We start from the raw sequence: 17,481 nt of genomic DNA, 5'->3' as shown, positions 1-17,481 counted from the left end.
GCTTTTAATCTGAAGCAAATATGATAAATGCCCCTGTTAAGAATTGGCATGGCTAATGATGGGCACACAGGTATTATTCTCTATTTCTCATGTTTAAAATACTTGCTAATTTTTTAAAGGTGAGAAAGAGGTTTTCACTTTTTCTTTACAGCATTTTGAAAGGTGTCTTCATTCAAATTCAGTCCCTAAAGGTATTTAAGGTGTTTTGTTTTTTTTTTTAAATTCCAGTTAACATGCAGTTTAATGTTAGTTCCAGGTGTACAATATAGTGATTTAACACCTCCAAACGTCATCCTGTGCTCGTCACAGGAAGTGCACTCCTGTATCCCCATCCACCCACCCCTCTACCCACCTCCCCAGTTTGCTCTCTATATTTAAGAGTCTCTTTTTTGGTTTGCCTCTTTCTCTTTTTTCCCTGTGCTCGTTTGCTTTGTTTCTTAAATTCCACATACGAACAAAATCATATGGTATTTGTCTTTCTCTGACATATTTCACTTAGCATCATACTCTCTAGCTTTGTCCATGTCAATGCAAATGGCAAGATTTCAGTCCTTTTGATGGCTAATACTCCATAGTATATATAGCACATCTTCCTTATCCATTCGTCTATTGATGGACACTTGTGCTGCTTCCATAATTTCGCTATCATAGATAACGCTGCTATAAACATTGGGGTGCATGTGTCCCTAAGGGCTTTTTTTTTTTTTTTCCAAATTTTTATTTAAATTCTAGTTAGTTAACATGCAGTATAATATTGGTTTCAGGAGAAGAATTTAGTGATTCATCACTTACATACAACACCCAGTGCTCCTCACAAGTTCCCTCCTTAATGCCCATCATCACCCATCTAGCCCATCCCCCACCCACCTCTCTCCATCAACCCTCAGTTTGTTCTCTATCATTAAGAATCTCTTATGGTTTGTTTCCCTCTGTTTTCCCCCCTTCCCATATGTTCATCTGTATTGTCTCCTAAAACTCCACATGAGTGAAAGCATATGGTATGTGTCTTTCTCTGATTGACCTATTCGCTTAGCATCATACACTCTAGCTGCATCCATGTCGTTGCAAATGGCAAGATTTCATTAAAGATTTTTTAAGCAATCTCTACACCCAATGTGGAGCTCTAACTCGTAACCCCGAGATCAAGAGTTACATACTCCACTGAGTGAGCCAGCCAGGCCCCTTACCTAAGGGTTTTTTGTTGTTGTTGTTGTTGTTGTTGTTGTTGTTGTTGTTGTTGTTTTAGATGTGTTTTTCTTATTAGGGGAAGGAAGCCATGAAAATGGAGATATCTGTAAGATAAACCTAAAACTTTGTACTTTCCCCCCTGGGCATTATTTTGTAAGATCTGACATGCTAGTTCAAGGGAAAATAAGGCACATGGCCTGTGAGCCTTTCATAAGCCTACATAGCCAATTTATATTGAAATAAAATTACAGATCTACCTTGTAATTAGATTTTCATTTTAATATTTCTCAATGACTTTGGCCTGAAAAATTTAAATGATTAAACATAAAAAGATTCATTATATGTCAACATGATGAGTAAAAAGCCATGTTAAAGATTTCTATAAAGAAAATTAGCCTACACATGCTATCTTACCATTGGGTTTGTGTAAGAAACGCTCAGAATATGAAACTACCATCATCGTTAAACAGAACTTCTCTCATAGTAGATTCAAAGGCGTAAAAATTGGTAACAGATTTCTTTCGATATGGAAAATCTGATGTTCCCATGGTTTGTGGATCAGAGCAGAGGTTCTCAAACTTCAGCTGTGGAACAATCGCCTGGAATGCTTATTAAACCACAGATTTCTGGGCCCCAGCTCCCAAGCTGTGGATTCAGTAGATCAAACAGCCCCTGAAAATTGGCATTTCTAACAAGTTCCCAGGAGATGTGCCACTGCTGGTCCACACTTTGAGAACCGCTATCAATGTAAATACTTGTACTGTGAAGACTGGCCTTTCTTTCCCCCCTTTCAGTTAATTTTTTTTTAATGTTTATTTTTGAGAGAGAGAACAAGGTGGGGGGAAGGGGCAGACAGGGAGACACAGAATCGGAAGCAGGCTCCAGGCTCTGAGCTGTCAGCACAGAGCCAGATGTGGGGCTTGAACCCACAAACCGTGAGATCATGACCTGAGCCAAAGTTGGATGCTTAACTGACTGAGCCACCCAGGTACACCATGCCCCCTTTACTTTTTTATCATGATAAACTACATATAACCTAAAACTTGCCGCCTCAACCATTTTATTCAGTAGTGATGAGTATGTTCACATTGTTGTGCAACAGATCTCTAGAACTTTTTCTTCTTGTAAAATTGAAACTTCATATCCATTAAACGACTCCATACACCCCTTCACCCCAGCTCCTGGCAACCACCATTCTACTTTGTATCTCTATGTTTTTGATTACTCCTATAGATATATGCAACCTCTAAATACTTCATGTGAGTGGAATCACTGATTGTCGTTTTAAATCTAGAAGCCTAGAGCTGAGCTTTTACCCCAGTTTAATGTAATCTCTCTTAAAGCTGCCACATACTTTGACAAGTTAGAGAAGTATATACATGCAACAGAGGGTAATAAACTGATTTTCCAAAAAGTAAGCCTCCTTACTCTAGAGCAACAGTTGAAATACACTCTTGGAGATTTCACAGTCCTGTAAAAGGTGTTTTTGCAGTTTCCTTCCTTGCCCTTGCCCTCTGCTGATCTCTTGGTTTTGCCCTGGCAGAGCTCCCTCAACGAGAAGAGGAAGGTCCTGGCTGGGCAGCACGAGGATGCCCGGGAGCTCAAGGAGAACCTGGATCGGAGGGAGCGTGTAGTGTTGGACATCCTGGCCAACTACCTGTCAGAGGAGCAGCTCCAGGATTACCAGCATTTCGTGAAAATGAAGTCAACACTCCTCATTGAGCAGCGAAAGCTGGACGACAAGATCAAGCTAGGCCAGGAACAAGTCAAGTGTCTGCTGGAGAGCCTCCCGTCTGATTTCATTCCCAAGGCAGGGGCCTTGGTTCTGCCCCCAAACCTTGAGAGTGAAACGGCTCCTGTTGGGGGGTGTACTTTAAGTGGTATTTTTCCAACATTAACCTCCCCACTTTAACCTCTTCTAAAACACCCAACCAAAAGATCACCCTTTCTCTCAACACTATTTAATCTGAAAAATGTTTCAGTACAAACCACCATTTAAACTCTATGGGTTACTGGGGTTTTTCTGGATGAAAGGAAAACAAACAAACAAACAAACTATCCAGGAAAAAGCCTGTTTCTTCCTTCTCACTCTACATGATTGATCTGAGAGCTTGAATGCTGCTGGGAACTTACTCCTTTCTATGATCACTTTCTAGTAGAAGGAAAATTAATGAAACTGTGAGAACTGATGGGAGGGCGTTCAATTTAGTTTTTAACAGGCTGAGGCAACTTAGATGAGTGTCACCCTCAGGAATGTATTCACAGTGGCCTTCCTTGCTTGTGGGTGGTATATCTTGACAACAGGTATAAGAACTCATTAATGAAGGGTCTGCAACATAAAGCCTTAAAGAGAAACACCCACAGAAGAAAACTGTAAAACCTTGAACATTGTCGTTATTTATATTTTTTAAAATGAGAAAGATCATTATGTTTGTGTGCTAACCACTTATTTGATTCTGTTTTGTGGTGGACATAGGCAGTTATGTTTGAGCTTTGTACTTTGTGAAAACCTTAATGAAATGAAGAATTCCAAAGATAATCACATTGAGCATGGAGACTTTTTTCTTAAGCCCTTGGCTTGTCTGCCTGATTTGTACCTTTTTCGTTTGTGTGAGAATGGGTACGGGGGAATCCCAGTTTCTGCTGACAGTCATCGCTGCTTTACTTCCACAACCAACAGGAACACCACCTTCCCCGGGAAGGAGGTTTTGTGCCACATGGCTGTCACATCATTTCTTAGTGCTTCACGGCATGATTGCTGGGGCGGGGAGACAGAGCTAAATTTTACCAACAAGGACGACAGCTAATCTGTGTAAGAGGAAAGTCAGCAACCAAATCAATTCCACTGAAGTCATGCAGTGCTTCTGCAGGGGATTTGGGCTAAATGTAGCCTACATTAAGAGCTCTATTCTTAGGCTGTTTTAATGATGCTTTTGAAAAAGTTTTCCTAAATTCTTAAGCCTATCAACCACCATCAAAAACTGCCTCCTTAATATCCAAAGAGTGATTTTGCACTATCCATTTGGAATTTGGACGGGGCATCTGAAGACTGTGATTTTGCTTCAAAATTATGACTTTTTGGAGGGTACTCTAGAGCCCAAGTTATAAGTCTATTCAAATAGACCGGGAGGTGGCAGGAGGCGAGGACCAGCGGCCAGGCTGTGCTAATGGCTGCCGGAGATGGCCTAGTACGTTGAGCAGGTGGTGCAACCTAGGCTTTGATTTAGTTTTTTTTTGTTGTTTTCACATGTGCTTGACCCGTGGCTGGTGGCCAGTTCTGCTCATTTGAGCTTCAAGTACTAGAGAGAATTGGGAGAATAAAATTTGTTCAAGAGACCAAATGCCCTCTTCCATCCTAGACATTTTAATTACTTAATGAAATGTATCTCCTGGTTTTAAGAACTTCAAAACTATGGTTTTGGTCCCCAATATAGATGTCTTTTGAAGAGCTTGGACGAACAGGCCACCCAGAAGTTTCTTGTGAGCCATCAACACCAAAGCCAAAGCTTTCCTTTTTTGGAGGCTATACGCTGACTCCATCAGTACAGTAAGAGAGCACCTCTGTTTCCCAGGAATGTCGTCAAAGCTTCTCTCTTACATCCAGAGTTCCCATTTCCCAGGGACTCCGTGGAACCTGTGACAGTGTTCAGCAGCCACACCTCCTGGTTCTTTTGAGGTAGAGAAATAGAGTGCGTCTGACATTTCCTCAGAGTTAGGCCAACACAGGAGCCCCAAATCAACTCGTTGGCAATTAGCTGTGTCTTGCTGATACTGAGTGGCTCCCTGTATTAGACCAGGTGGAAGCCAGCCAGTAAATGTCTTCAGCTGCTCTTAGTCAAATTCCTCAAGGGGATTCTAGGGGCTCCCAGTTCCTAACACTCTCCAAAATTATTCCTCTGAAGGATTTGACTGGATACACTTTGCACACTCAGTCTTTTTTCAGTCACTTTTCTGATCTATACATGTCAAAATAAGTGGCCTTCAGAGTAACAGATGCTTGTCATGACATAAACACCTGAAAGCATAGGACCTGCCAGGATATCACTCCCTCCTCTGCTACACTGAACTGCTGTCTGTTGTTACATGAAATGAGGGAGGTTTTACATGCAACTCTGAAAATGAATTCTCAGGTGGGTGTGATCCCTACTGTAGCAAAACTTGACCCTTGCTTGGTGAGAAGAGACCGCTAACTTCACCATTATTAACTTTCAAATACCTTTAGGCCCAACAGTAAGCCTGTTCTCTATCCCTTTCCTATTTTCCATTCTCTTCCACTATTAAAAACAATCCTCTACAGTGGAGGCCATCCTTTTTCCTCCCAGCAATATCCTCAGCCAAGATCATGAGCAAATCAGTTATAAGCATGTTGTTGGTCAAGACTTAAGGATGTTTGTTCAGTCGGTACTGTGGACGTGGTCATTTCTGAAATGCCATGTCCCGTCAGAAGTGGTGGATGTGAGGTGGCCTCACAATAATCCAAATGCTGATACTCGAGAAACCTGTGAAGTTCTAAGAAAGGACGAGGTCTTGTGACAACTGGGAGGTCTCCCAACTTCCTGGGCCACTTGAGAAGTTCTGAGCATGTTGCTACATGCTGGTTGACTCAGGGCTTTCTCCTGCTGTTTTGTTTCTTGTGGTGGCTGCTTAACCCCAAAGAATGCAGGGAGGTTCCATAGTGAAAGTGTCTGAGTTTTTCCAAGAGACACTGTAAAACCAAAACTTTTTCCTCCTCTCCAGGAGAACATTTTAGGTTCTGTTTTGCACAACTGATTTCCAAACTTGAAGATTAGCAAGCATGGGTCAACCCCTACAGAAGCTATCTGTTGAAGTGAGGGCCTTTGAGGCATACAAGAGAGAACCCAGCCTGCGACATCCCAGTTTTCCTATTATTCCACTGTTAATATCTGATCTAAAATCACTTCTGAGTGTAAAAGATCACAGTTGTTCCTAATACGAGCACTACCTTAAGTTTATATTTTATTCAAGCATCTTTTACCAAGATATTGGGTGTTTTGGGTTTTTTTCTGGATACTGGGAAAACATTGGCTTTTTATTCTTTTATTGTTCCAGATACCTTTAATTTTCCATGTTACTGGCTTTATTCTGTTGGGTTGAAATTATTTTTTGTTTCTCTAGAAGAGCACAAGTCTTATGCACCTTATTACTGGCAAGAAAAAGGGAGAACTTTCAGCCTTAAGTAACTTCTCCATCTCTGGCAAAGTATAAAATGATCAGACAAATGTGAAGGTGCTGTTCTACACAGAAATAGTATACTGGGGACAAGATATTCATTGTTGCCTTAACTCTGGGATGAAGAATGGGATAAAATGATAAAGACCGTTTTAAAATCAGAAAGGAACACATGAACGGTTTGGATTTTTTTTTTAATTCTTATTTCTAAATAATAACCTCACCTTTCTTCTGGAAGCTCAGTCAGACACCAGCTAATGCATGGTTTCTCAAAAATACCATGCATGAGAATCAAGGGAGTGCTTGTTAAAAATGCCCATCGTTGGGGTGCCTGGGTGGCTCAGCTGGTTAAGCATCCAGCTTTGGCTCTGTTCACGATCTCACAGTTTGTGGGTTTGAGCCCCAAATCAGGCTCCGGGCTGACAGTGTGGAGCCTGCTTGGGATTCTCTTTCCTTCTGTCTCTGTCCCTCCCCTACTTGTGCTTTCTCTCTCAAAAATAAATACATAAACTTAAAAAAAAAATGCCCATTGTTGAGACACCACCAAGGGGGCTAGGAGTCTGCATCTCTAAGTTCCCTGGGTTATCCTGATATACTTCACTGTTTGAGGGCCACTGATACCAATCATTGTACAGTCTTTATTAATATCACAGAAAGACTAACATGAATTTATGTAATAACAACTCATTATGAGTTAATATTGTCCCATTTTTGTGCAATCCCCAGGTTATGATATGGGTGTTTTTCCCTGCTCACTTTCTCCCAGATCTGCTTTAAATTTGAACAAGCTAAGCACATCTTGAGGCTCAACTGCACTATTTTTCCTCAAAAGGAATCAACCTGTCACACAATGTCAGTAATCTGAAGTTCTGCCTTGAGATCTGCACTAACCTGAAATCATGACTGACCTTTTCAGCGGGGACCTTACTTAGATTTCTGTTGCCCCATCCCAAGTCTCAGGTACACAGGAGTTAGAATTTCTCTCAGCATGGATTGGACAGTCTAGCTTATGACACAAAAATGTCAAATTTCCAAACCCTAAAATCAGAATTAGGTAAGAAAAAAGCTCCAAATGAAGAAACCGGCTCATTTATTCCTACCTTCATTCTATAAATTCCTCTCTAATATTCTATCAGTGGAAAAACAACTCTGTTTCCTGCTAAAACATCAGTATTGCCACCCCTTGACACAGCGGGTTGAACAGGGTAAGTTTAATATAAAGAATTACTTAATTCTGATGAGTGCCTATAGGATATAAGGAAATTTGATACCCTGAGCTAAGGGAGAGTACCTAAGGAAAGACAATCTGGGAAAGGGTCCCCTTCCCCAAGGCTTGGGTTCAGACCTCACTGGAGAACTTAGTGCACTCTCAGCAGAAGAATGTGTTGGTTTACCCAGGCCAGAGCTGGTCTGCAATCCCTGGGCAAGCAGGAAACAACCCTCCAGAGCACAAGCTGGGTACAGTCTGTCAGCAGCCAATGGCAAGGATGTTCACAAGCAGTGGGGACCTGCGTGGGGTGGGGGGAGGCAGCCTCTCAGTGGAAACCATCTGAGTCGCAGGTGATCTGCATGGTGGAGCAGGTGTTGGCAGAATCACCGAAGCAAAGCATGAATCCTTCAGGGAACAGGCTTCTCGTCCACAGGGCCGGGAGATGGCTATCGCCTGTTAAGGCTGCAAGGTCATCAAGACAATCCATGGTTGGGGCAGAACTCCATCAGATGTCCCATACACACACTACTCATTCACCAGCCAAATCAGCAGGACAGTCCTTTTCTTCCCTCCTGCTCCTCCAGTGCCCTCGGCTGAGAAAGCCTAACATCACAGTCACCGTAACGGAGATGGAAGCGATCTGTCCACTACTGCAGAACATACATTCAAGAGTAGACATGGAGCGAAGACGCAGTAAGGTGATAACTGACACAGATTTCTCCCTCTGGATTATCACCCTAGCGTCATCTTCTGGCACCATAAAGAATTCTGTAGTTGTTAATTCTTTAAGAACTACTTCCATGACAACAAAGAAAAACTAGTGACTTCAGACCTCTTGAAGGAGAAGGTATCAGAAGGAAAGCAAGTTCTCAAACGAGATTCCTACGCCCATATTCCTCAAAGTGCCTAAAGCAACAGATTTAGACTTAGGCCTATTTAGGAACATACATAACTTCTGTATCTGTTCATCTCTGCCTTGCTCTGCTTCCATGTCCCTCTACGTCTCCTGGTGTGTCCAGGGGGGTAAGCCTCTGTCTCTGGGTGTGCTTTGCTCCACCTCACCCTCTACACGTGTCCTCGTCCTGCCCGTCCACTCCCAAAGGGAGTCCAATTATATCCTTTCTTTCTTTTTCTTTCTGGTGACTTACAAAGGATCAAGTGGGAATGAGTAAAGAACTAAAGCAAAGACCTGTGAGTAAAGTTAAAAACATGCATTTTTTTCATTTTCAAGAAAAAAAAAAAATCCAAGCTAAAAAACAGATCCCTAAAGGAATATTTTGCAATATGTCTAAATGTGTATAAGAATGAAAGAGAGTAATGTCCCTTCTCTAATTAGAACAGAATACAGGATTTGACTATATTATGTGATAACAGGAGCTGAGTTGGTAAGAAGGAACAAGCCAGCAAAGAGGGTTCAGAGCACTAGAATGAGAATTTAAAATACCAATCTTCCTTTCTGACACTTAAAAGAAAAAAAAAAAAAAAAGAACACAGATCCATGTGGTATCACATGGATTTATTAAAGGGCAAGAAGACAGTCTGATGTCCATCCAGGACTAGGATTCTGTGCCAACAGACAGGTAGAAAAGGAACTTCAGCTTAGGATAGAAACACATTTTCAAAGTTTACTCCAGAAGTTTCATAATGAAGTTAATAATAAACTCAGTTTAATAATGTATCACTGAACGTGTTTTGATGTTACTATGTAAAAGTCCAAAGAAACTTCACCCTAATCAAGGAATAATTTTTTTTAAGTTTATTTATTTTGAGAGAGACATGGACAGTGTGAGTGTGGGAGGGTGAGAGAGAGGAGACAGGGAATCCCAAGCAGGCTCTGCACTGCCAACACAGAGCCCAACATAGGGCTTGAACCCATGAAATCGTGAGATCATGACCTGAGCCGAAACCAAGAGTCAGATGCTCTACTGACTGAGCCACCCAGGTGCCCCCAAGGATAATCATTTTAATCTGAGTTTAAAACCCTGAGCAGTCATATATTGTCGCGTTGAGAATGCAACTCCTCTTATTCCTCCATTTTTCCTTCTTTTAAAAATGGATTCCTTGATGGGGTGCCTGGGTGGCGCAGTCGGTTAAGCGTCCGACTTCAGCCAGGTCACGATCTCGCGGTCCGTGAGTTCGAGCCCCGCGTCAGGCTCTGGGCTGATGGCTCGGAGCCTGGAGCCTGTTTCCGATTCTGTGTCTCCCTCTCTCTCTGCTCCTCCCCCGTTCATGCTCTGTCTCTCTCTGTCCCAAAAATAAATTAAAAAACGTTGAAAAAAAAAATTAAAAAAAAAAAATGGATTCCTTGACCTTTTCTACAAATCTTACTGAAGACTTGTTTTTGAATACATTTTGAAAATGATATAACAGGGTTTAAGAACAAATTGTAGGGTGCCTGGGTGACTCAGTCGGTTGAATGTCTGGCTCTTGATTTCAGCTCAGGCCATGATCCCAGGGTGCCGGAATCAAGCCCCACGTTGGGCTCTGTGCTGAGCGTGGAGCCTGCTTGGGATTCTCTCACTTTCCCTCTGGCCCTCTCCCCTGCTCGTGTGCTCTTTCTCTCTCAAAAAAAAAAAAAAAAAAAAAAAGTAAATAAAATAAAATAATAAAATAAAAAATAAAAATGTGCCTCCACAGGTAGATAAAATAATAAAATAAAATAAAAAAATAAAAATGTGCCTCCACAGGTAGATAAGAGAGTAGCATCTTTGAAGGGCACAGTGGGAAACGTGCATGCTCATCATCACTCTGGATACTTAAGTTTGCACACTGGCCCAGCTAATTTTGAAGGTATAGGAGTTGCCTGCTAAGAAAAGTAGAACCACAGCTCTTCAGGTCAAATTGATCAGAAGTCAGTGGGAGGTAGCTTACAAAAAGTCTTCTGTCCATAATGCATAAATGCAAATATGCATGACACATGAATACAAATCAGCAATAAAAACAATCCAAGTTTTTAAAGCTTGGCAAAAGAAGTAGACATTTCACAAAGGAAGATATATTGTTGGTCAAGAAGCACATGAAAAGGTGAGGAACATATTTAAATCATCAGAGAAATATAAATTCAAACCACAAAAGATTCCATTACCCACTTGCTAGGGTGACTAAAATCAAGTGTTGGTGGGTCCGTGGAGCAAAGGAGGTTCTTATGCTTTGCCGGTGAGTGTGTAACACACTAGAAAACTGGTAGGTTTTTACAAAATTATACATATATTTACTCTACAGTGTAGCAACTCCCCTTTTTTTCTTTTTGAGAGAAAGGGTACAAGTGAGTGAGGGACAGAGAGAGAGAGAATCCTGGGAGAGGGGGAGAGGAAGAGGAGGAGAGGGAGAGGAAGAGGAGGAGAGGGAGAGGGGAAGAGGAGGAGAGGGAGGGAGGAAGAGGAGGAGAGGGAGGGAGGAAGAGGAGGAGAGGGAGGGAGGAAGAGGAGGAGAGGGAGGGAGGAAGAGGAGGAGAGGGAGGGAGGAAGAGGAGGAGAGGGAGGGAGGAAGAGGAGGAGAGGGAGGGAGGAAAAGGAGGAGAGGGAGGGAGGAAGAGGAGGAGAGAGAGGGAGGGAGGAAGAGGAGGAGAGAGAGGGAGGGAGGAAGAGGAGGAGAGAGAGGGAGGGAGGAAGAGGAGGAGAGAGAGGGAGGGAGGAAGAGGAGGAGAGAGAGGGAGGGAGGAAGAGGAGGAGAGAGAGGGAGGGAGGAAGAGGAGGAGAGGGAGGGAGGAAGAGGAGGAGAGGGAGGGAGGAAGAGGAGGAGAGGGAGGGAGGAAGAGGAGGAGAGGGAGGGAGGAAGAGGAGGAGAGGGAGAAGCAGCGCTCACACGAAGCAGGGCTCCAGCTCACTGGATGTGGGACCAGAACTCACTAATCATGAGATCATGACCTGAGCTGAAGTCAGATGTTTAATGACTGAGCCACCCAGGAGCCCCAGCAATTCCACTTTTAGATAATAACTCTGGAGAAATGAATATATCTCCATAAAAAGATTTGTAGAAGAATGTTAATAGAAGCTTGAATCACAATAGTCAAAAAACTCAAAACAGCTCAAATCTCCATCAACAGGTTAACAAATTACCATTAGCAGTACATTAATACAGTGAAATAGTATTCATCAGTAAAAAACAACTATTGGGACGTCTGGGCAGCTCAGTCAGCTGAGCATCTAACACTTGATTTCTGCTGAGGCCATGATATCACCGTTTATGGGATTGAGCCCTGCATTGGGTTCTGCGCTGACAGTGTGGAGCCCGCTTGGGATTCTCTGTCTTCTCTCTCTCTCTGCCCCTCCCATGCTTGAATGTGCATGCATTCTCTCTCCCTCTCCCTATCTTTCAAAATAAATAAACTTAAGGGGCACCTGGGTGGCTCAGTTGGTTAAGCATCTGACTTCGGCTCAGGTCATGATCTCGCAGTTCGTGGGTTCAAGCCCTGCGTCAGGCTCTGTGCTGACAGCTCAGAGCCTGGAGCCTGCTTCAGATTCTGTCTCCCTCACTCTCTGCCCCTCCCCCACTCGCGTTCTGTCTCTGTCTCTCAAAAATAAATAAACATTTAAAAAAATTTTTTAAATAAATAAACTTAAAAAAATAGAAAGTAGGGGCGTCTGGGTGGCTCAGTAGGTTCAGCATCTGACTTCAGCTCAGGTCATGATCTCATGGTTTGTGGGTTTGGGCCCCTCATCAGTCTCTGTGCTGACAGCTCAGAGCCTAGAGCCTGCTTCAGATTCTGTCTCCCTCTCTCTCTCTGCCCCTTCCCCACTCGTGCCCCGTCTGTTTCTCTGTCTCTCAAAAATAAATATTAAAAAAATTTGTTTTAATAAAAATAAATAAATAAATAAATAAATAAATACAAAGTAAAAAACAACTATTGATATACATGTAACAACGTCAATGAAAATCATTACGTTAATTAATCAAAAGAAGTTACAAAAAGTTCGTACCGTATGATTCCACATATCAATTTCTAGAACTGGCAAAACTAATCTATAATGATAGAAATGAGAAAGTGGTTGCCTGGGAATGGGGGGAAGCTAATTGAAATGGAATGCAAGAGAACCTTCTAGAATGATGGAAATAATCTGTTGTAGCTTCCTTTCAGTGGTAGTTACATGAGTATATAAAAATTGTCAAAATTCATCAAAATGAACATTTAAGACCTATGTATTATATTGACTGTGGGTTATACCTCAACTTTAAAAAACAGTGGAGAAAAAAGTGAGAAACTAAGGCAAATTAGTTATCTGTTATTGACTAAATGGGTAACTGGGTTTTATCCTTCATGCAGTTATTAGAGATCCTGAAGACAGACACTCCCAGGTATTTTTATCATAGCTAGGTGTAGTTTAAGCTGCTGTAACAAAGAGATTTTTAAAAAGAAATACAGAGTGTGGTTCAAGATGATGACATAGAGGCTTCAGGCTCACTTCCTCCCATGGACACACTGAACCATACCTACATATGGAACAATTCCCTGGGGGGTGGGGGTGCAGAAATCCAGAAACTAGCTGAACTACTCCTATACATCAGGTAAATGAGAAATGGCGGGGGTGGGGGACCCATATCAGAACAGGTAGGAGAGGATAAGACACAATCTCACAAAACTCCACCCCAGGCATAACAACACACAAGCAGGAGGGAACCCACAACTCCCAGCTTCTCCCTGAGGAGTGAAAAGATTTGAACACATATCTGTCACCCCAACTTTTAAGATTTCCAACTGAGAGCCCCCAAAACATCCAGCTCTGAAAGACAATGGGGCTTTCATACACAAGCCCCACAAGGGTATAGCAAACTAAGAAACTGTTCTTAATGGATTCACACAGACTCACTGCACCTATTTCCCCAGGACCCAGTGCAGGGGCAGCAGACCGAAAAACAGGTCTTTCTGTGAAAGAGGCCTATTTGCACATCTTAAAAGCTGTGGCCTGAAGTCCAGGTTGTAGGTTCGAGCCCCATATTGGGTGCAGAAATTACTTAAAAATAAAATCTTTAAAAAAAAAAGTCAACAGATACATGAAAAGGTGCTCAACATCACGAATCATCAGGGAAACCCAAATCAAAATGACAATAAAGTACTACCTCACACCTGTTAGAATGTCTATTTATCAAAAAGACAAGAAAATAACAAGTGTTGGTGAGGATGTGGAAGAAAGAGAACCCTTGTGCATTGTTGGTGGGAATGTAAATTAGTACAATCACTATGGAAAATAATATGGAGGTTTCTCAAAAAGTTAAAAATAGAACTACCACATGATTCAGCAATTCTACTTCTGGGTATTTATGTGAAGTAAACAAAATCACTATCTCAAAAAGATATCAGCATTCCCATGTTCATGCAACATTACTTACAATAGCCAAGAGATGGAAACCACCCAAGTGTCCATCAATAGATGAGTGGGTGAATGAGGTGGGTGAAATGGGTGAACGTTTCCAGAAAATACAGACTTTCAGTTATAAGATAAATAGGTCCTAGGGATACAATGCAAATGGTTGACTATAGTTAACAGGGCAACATTATGACTAGATTGCATTATGTATTCCAAAGTTGCTAGGAAAATAGATCTTAAGAGTCCTCATCACGAGACAAAAAATTACAACTCAACATGAAAAGAAAAAAAAAGCACACACACACACACACACACACACACACAATCCAGTTAAAAGAGGGCAGAAAACATGAATAGACATTTTTCCAAAGAAGACATACAGATGGCCAACAGACACATGAATAGACGCTAAACATCACTCATTATCAGGGAAATGCAAATCAAAATCACAATGAGATATCACCTCACACCTGTCAGAATGGCTAAAATCAAAAGCTCAAGAAACAACAAATGTTGGTAAGGATTTGGAGAAAAAGAAACACTCCTGCACTGTTGGTGGGAATGCAAACTGCTGCAGCCACTGTGGAAGATAGTATGGAGGTTCCTCAAAAAATTAAAAACAGAACCACCCTGCAATCCAGTAACTGCACTACTGGGTATTTACCCAAAGAATACAATAACACTAATTCAAAAGGATATATATATAGCACTATGTTTATTGCAGCGTTATTTACAAGAGCCAAATTATGGAAGCAGCCCAGGTGTCCATCAATAGATGTATAGATAAAAAATATGTAGTGTGTATATACAATGGAATATTATTTGGCCGTAAAAAGAATGAAATCTTGTCATTTGCAACAATATGGATGGATCTAGACAGTATAATGCTAAATGAAACAAGACAGAGAAAGACAAATACCATATGATTTCAGTCATATGTGAAATTTAAAAAGCAAATGAACAAAGGGTAAAAAAAAGAGAGAAACCAAAAAAAGACTCTTAACTCTAGAGAACAAACAGATGGCTACCAGAGGTGGGAAGGGGGATGGGTGAAATAGGTGAAGGGGATTAAGAGCACACTTATCATGAACACTACTAATGTATGGAATTGGTGAATCACTACATTGTACACCCAAAATGAATATCACACTGTATGTTAACTACACTGGAATTAAAATAAAATAAAAATTAGGGACACCTGGGTGGCACAGTCTGTCAGGTGTCTCACTCTTGATTTCAGTTCAGGTCATGATCTCATGTTTCGTGGGTTCAAGCTCCACGTTGGGGTCCTTGCTGACAGTGGGGAGCCTGCTTGGGATTCTCTCTCTCCCTCTCTCTCTGCCCTTCCCCTATTCTCTCTCAAATAAACTCAAAAAAAAAAAAAAAAAGAAAAGAAAAAGAAAAGAAAAATTAAAAGAAAAAACAGTGTTTTTAAAATAATATTTTCAACTGTATTTGAGTCAGCAAAATAATTAGAAATCTATATATAAAAGAGATAGAAAACTCTGCATAATTCTAAATTGTTAATGCCAGAAGTCTCCAGTAGAGAGAAAGAACTGTAATACTTACTGTGGTCTATACAGCTTTAAAATGTACTCAAAATATTCCCACTTTTAGGGGTGTCTGGGTGGCTCAGTCGGTTAAGTGTCCTACTTCGGCTCAGGTCATGATCTCGTGGTTCGTGAGTTTGAGCCCTGTGTTGGGCTCTGTGCTGACAGCTCAGAGCCTGGAGCCTGCTTCAGATTCTGTGTCTCCCTCTCTCTCTGCCCCTCCCCGACTCGTACTCTGTCTCTATCTCAAAAATAAATAAAATGTTTTTTAAAATATTCCCACTTTTAATTTTTTCATCTATTATTCTATTTGGATGCCTACATAGGGAAAGTGTGTAGAGCACAAATACCATGTAACTTAAGAATTATCTGTATTTTTATGTGATATAATAGCATTTTCAAACATTAGGTTCTACCCCTTCTTATTACTGAATGAATTAAGAACACAGTATGTGCTTGTGGCAGACATTCAGGGACTATCTTAGTCACTGCCTCCTTACAGTTTGCTGCCAGTTTGAGTGTCAATTTCCCATCACAGGACAGGGAATAAACACAGATCAGTTTCTGTCATTAATGATAATCCTTTTCTCATTGCTAGCAATTGGTTTAGACTAATCATAGGATCCAATTCTAGACAGATAAACAAAAGATGTATCTGACAAATTATTTCTGGAAAAGATTTCCTCAAAGATTTAAGAAACCATGCAGGGTGAAATGGAATCTTAATCTTTTTTTGGATACCTCCTTGTCTGGATGTAATGTCTCGTTATGTCTTTCAAAAATGAATTACAACTTAAGTTCAGGTAAGAAGGCTACTCCTGCCACTAGGGCTTCAGCAGGTGGTAGATACATACTTCCAGAAGCAAAGCGTCATTGATGGCATCCAAACCTATGCCTGGCTTCTGATAACCATCATGACACCAGGAAGAAAGCTTAGAGCAGTTCCACACACCAGCCCACCAGAGACTATCAGCATCCTGCTTCCTTGGCTCCACCAGCTCCTGAAATGTTCTCAGTGCTGTCAAACTCTGCTGACACTGGTCTCATTCGCACCGTACTCCAAGACCTCCTTGAGCCAGGAAATTGCCTCTCCTGTCTCTGGATGGTCCATTCCATCCTCAGCACCGTGACAATCTGGCAGAAGTGCTAGATGAAATTCTGCTATCCTTTAGCTTTTCCTACAGAGTTCCTATCAGACTGAGATCAGCCAGACCCTGACCTCATCACAGCCCCCCAGGGCAATGGGGATCTTGGCAGATTCACTGCAAAGAGGTACAAATCTATTGTCAAGCACAAGACAGCTTTCTACTCCCTCTATCTTCCTGTACTGCTGCCATGTATGTGGCGTGCACGGACGAAGAGAAAGAACATGCCAATGCCAATAAGATCCTGAGATGGGGGAGTTCTTTCAGATTCAGGATGATTATCTTGATCTCTTTGGGGACCCAATGTGACAGGCAAGATTGGCACTGACATCCAGGACAACAAATGCAGCTGGCTGATAGTTCAGTGTCCGCAGCGGGCCTCTCCAGAACAGCACCGGGTCCTTCAGGAGAATTATGGCCGAGGATGTACCCCGGGTGAAGGCACTATATGAGGAGCTGAACCTGCCAGTTGTGTTCACACAGTGTGAAGACAGCTAAAGCCACCCTATGAGCCTCATCAAGCAGTAGGCCATGCCTCCACCTCTAGCCATCTTCCTGGGGCTAACACACAAGATCTATAAGAGGAAAAAGTGACCTAGAGATTGTGAGGGTGGGAGAGGGAGGCTCTCAGTAAACTATCTAAACTTAAAAAAACAAAACAAAACAAAACAAAAAAAAACCTGGTACCTGAATGTTGTTACTGAGCCACTGAACCAACCAGTCTTGTAGCCATTCTGCCTCTGGACTATTGTGTTTTTTTTTGTAAAGGACACCTCTGGACTATTTCTTTTGTGAAGGACTAAATTTATCTTTAAGACAGTTGATTTAGGGTGCTCTGTTAGTAATAATGGAAGGTACAAATTTCAATTTTTGTAGGAGTTATATAATTCAGG

General features: G+C 41.7%; 1 protein-coding gene and 1 pseudogene across 1 annotated transcript in view; both read left to right on the top strand.

Annotated features, from left to right (window-relative positions):
- The window catches only part of SHROOM3 (shroom family member 3), a 320,344-nt gene extending 316,617 nt beyond the window's left edge, over window positions 1–3,727 (top strand). The window contains 1 exon segment of the mRNA XM_019466895.2: window positions 2,732–3,727. Within this exon segment, the coding sequence (XP_019322440.2) occupies window positions 2,732–3,100 (369 nt within the window). The 3' untranslated portion in view covers window positions 3,101–3,727.
- A 4,538-nt stretch (window positions 3,728–8,265) lies between these two features.
- On the top strand, window positions 8,266–17,182 carry LOC109274972 (farnesyl pyrophosphate synthase-like; annotated as a pseudogene).
- Window positions 17,183–17,481: the final 299 nt, after the last annotated feature.

This window comes from Panthera pardus, unplaced genomic scaffold (assembly GCF_024362965.1).
Source record: "Panthera pardus isolate Hobbes unplaced genomic scaffold, ASM2436296v1 HiC_scaffold_13, whole genome shotgun sequence".
Lineage (NCBI taxonomy): Eukaryota > Metazoa > Chordata > Mammalia > Carnivora > Felidae > Panthera > Panthera pardus.
This window is presented reverse-complemented; position numbering and strand designations above follow the sequence as displayed.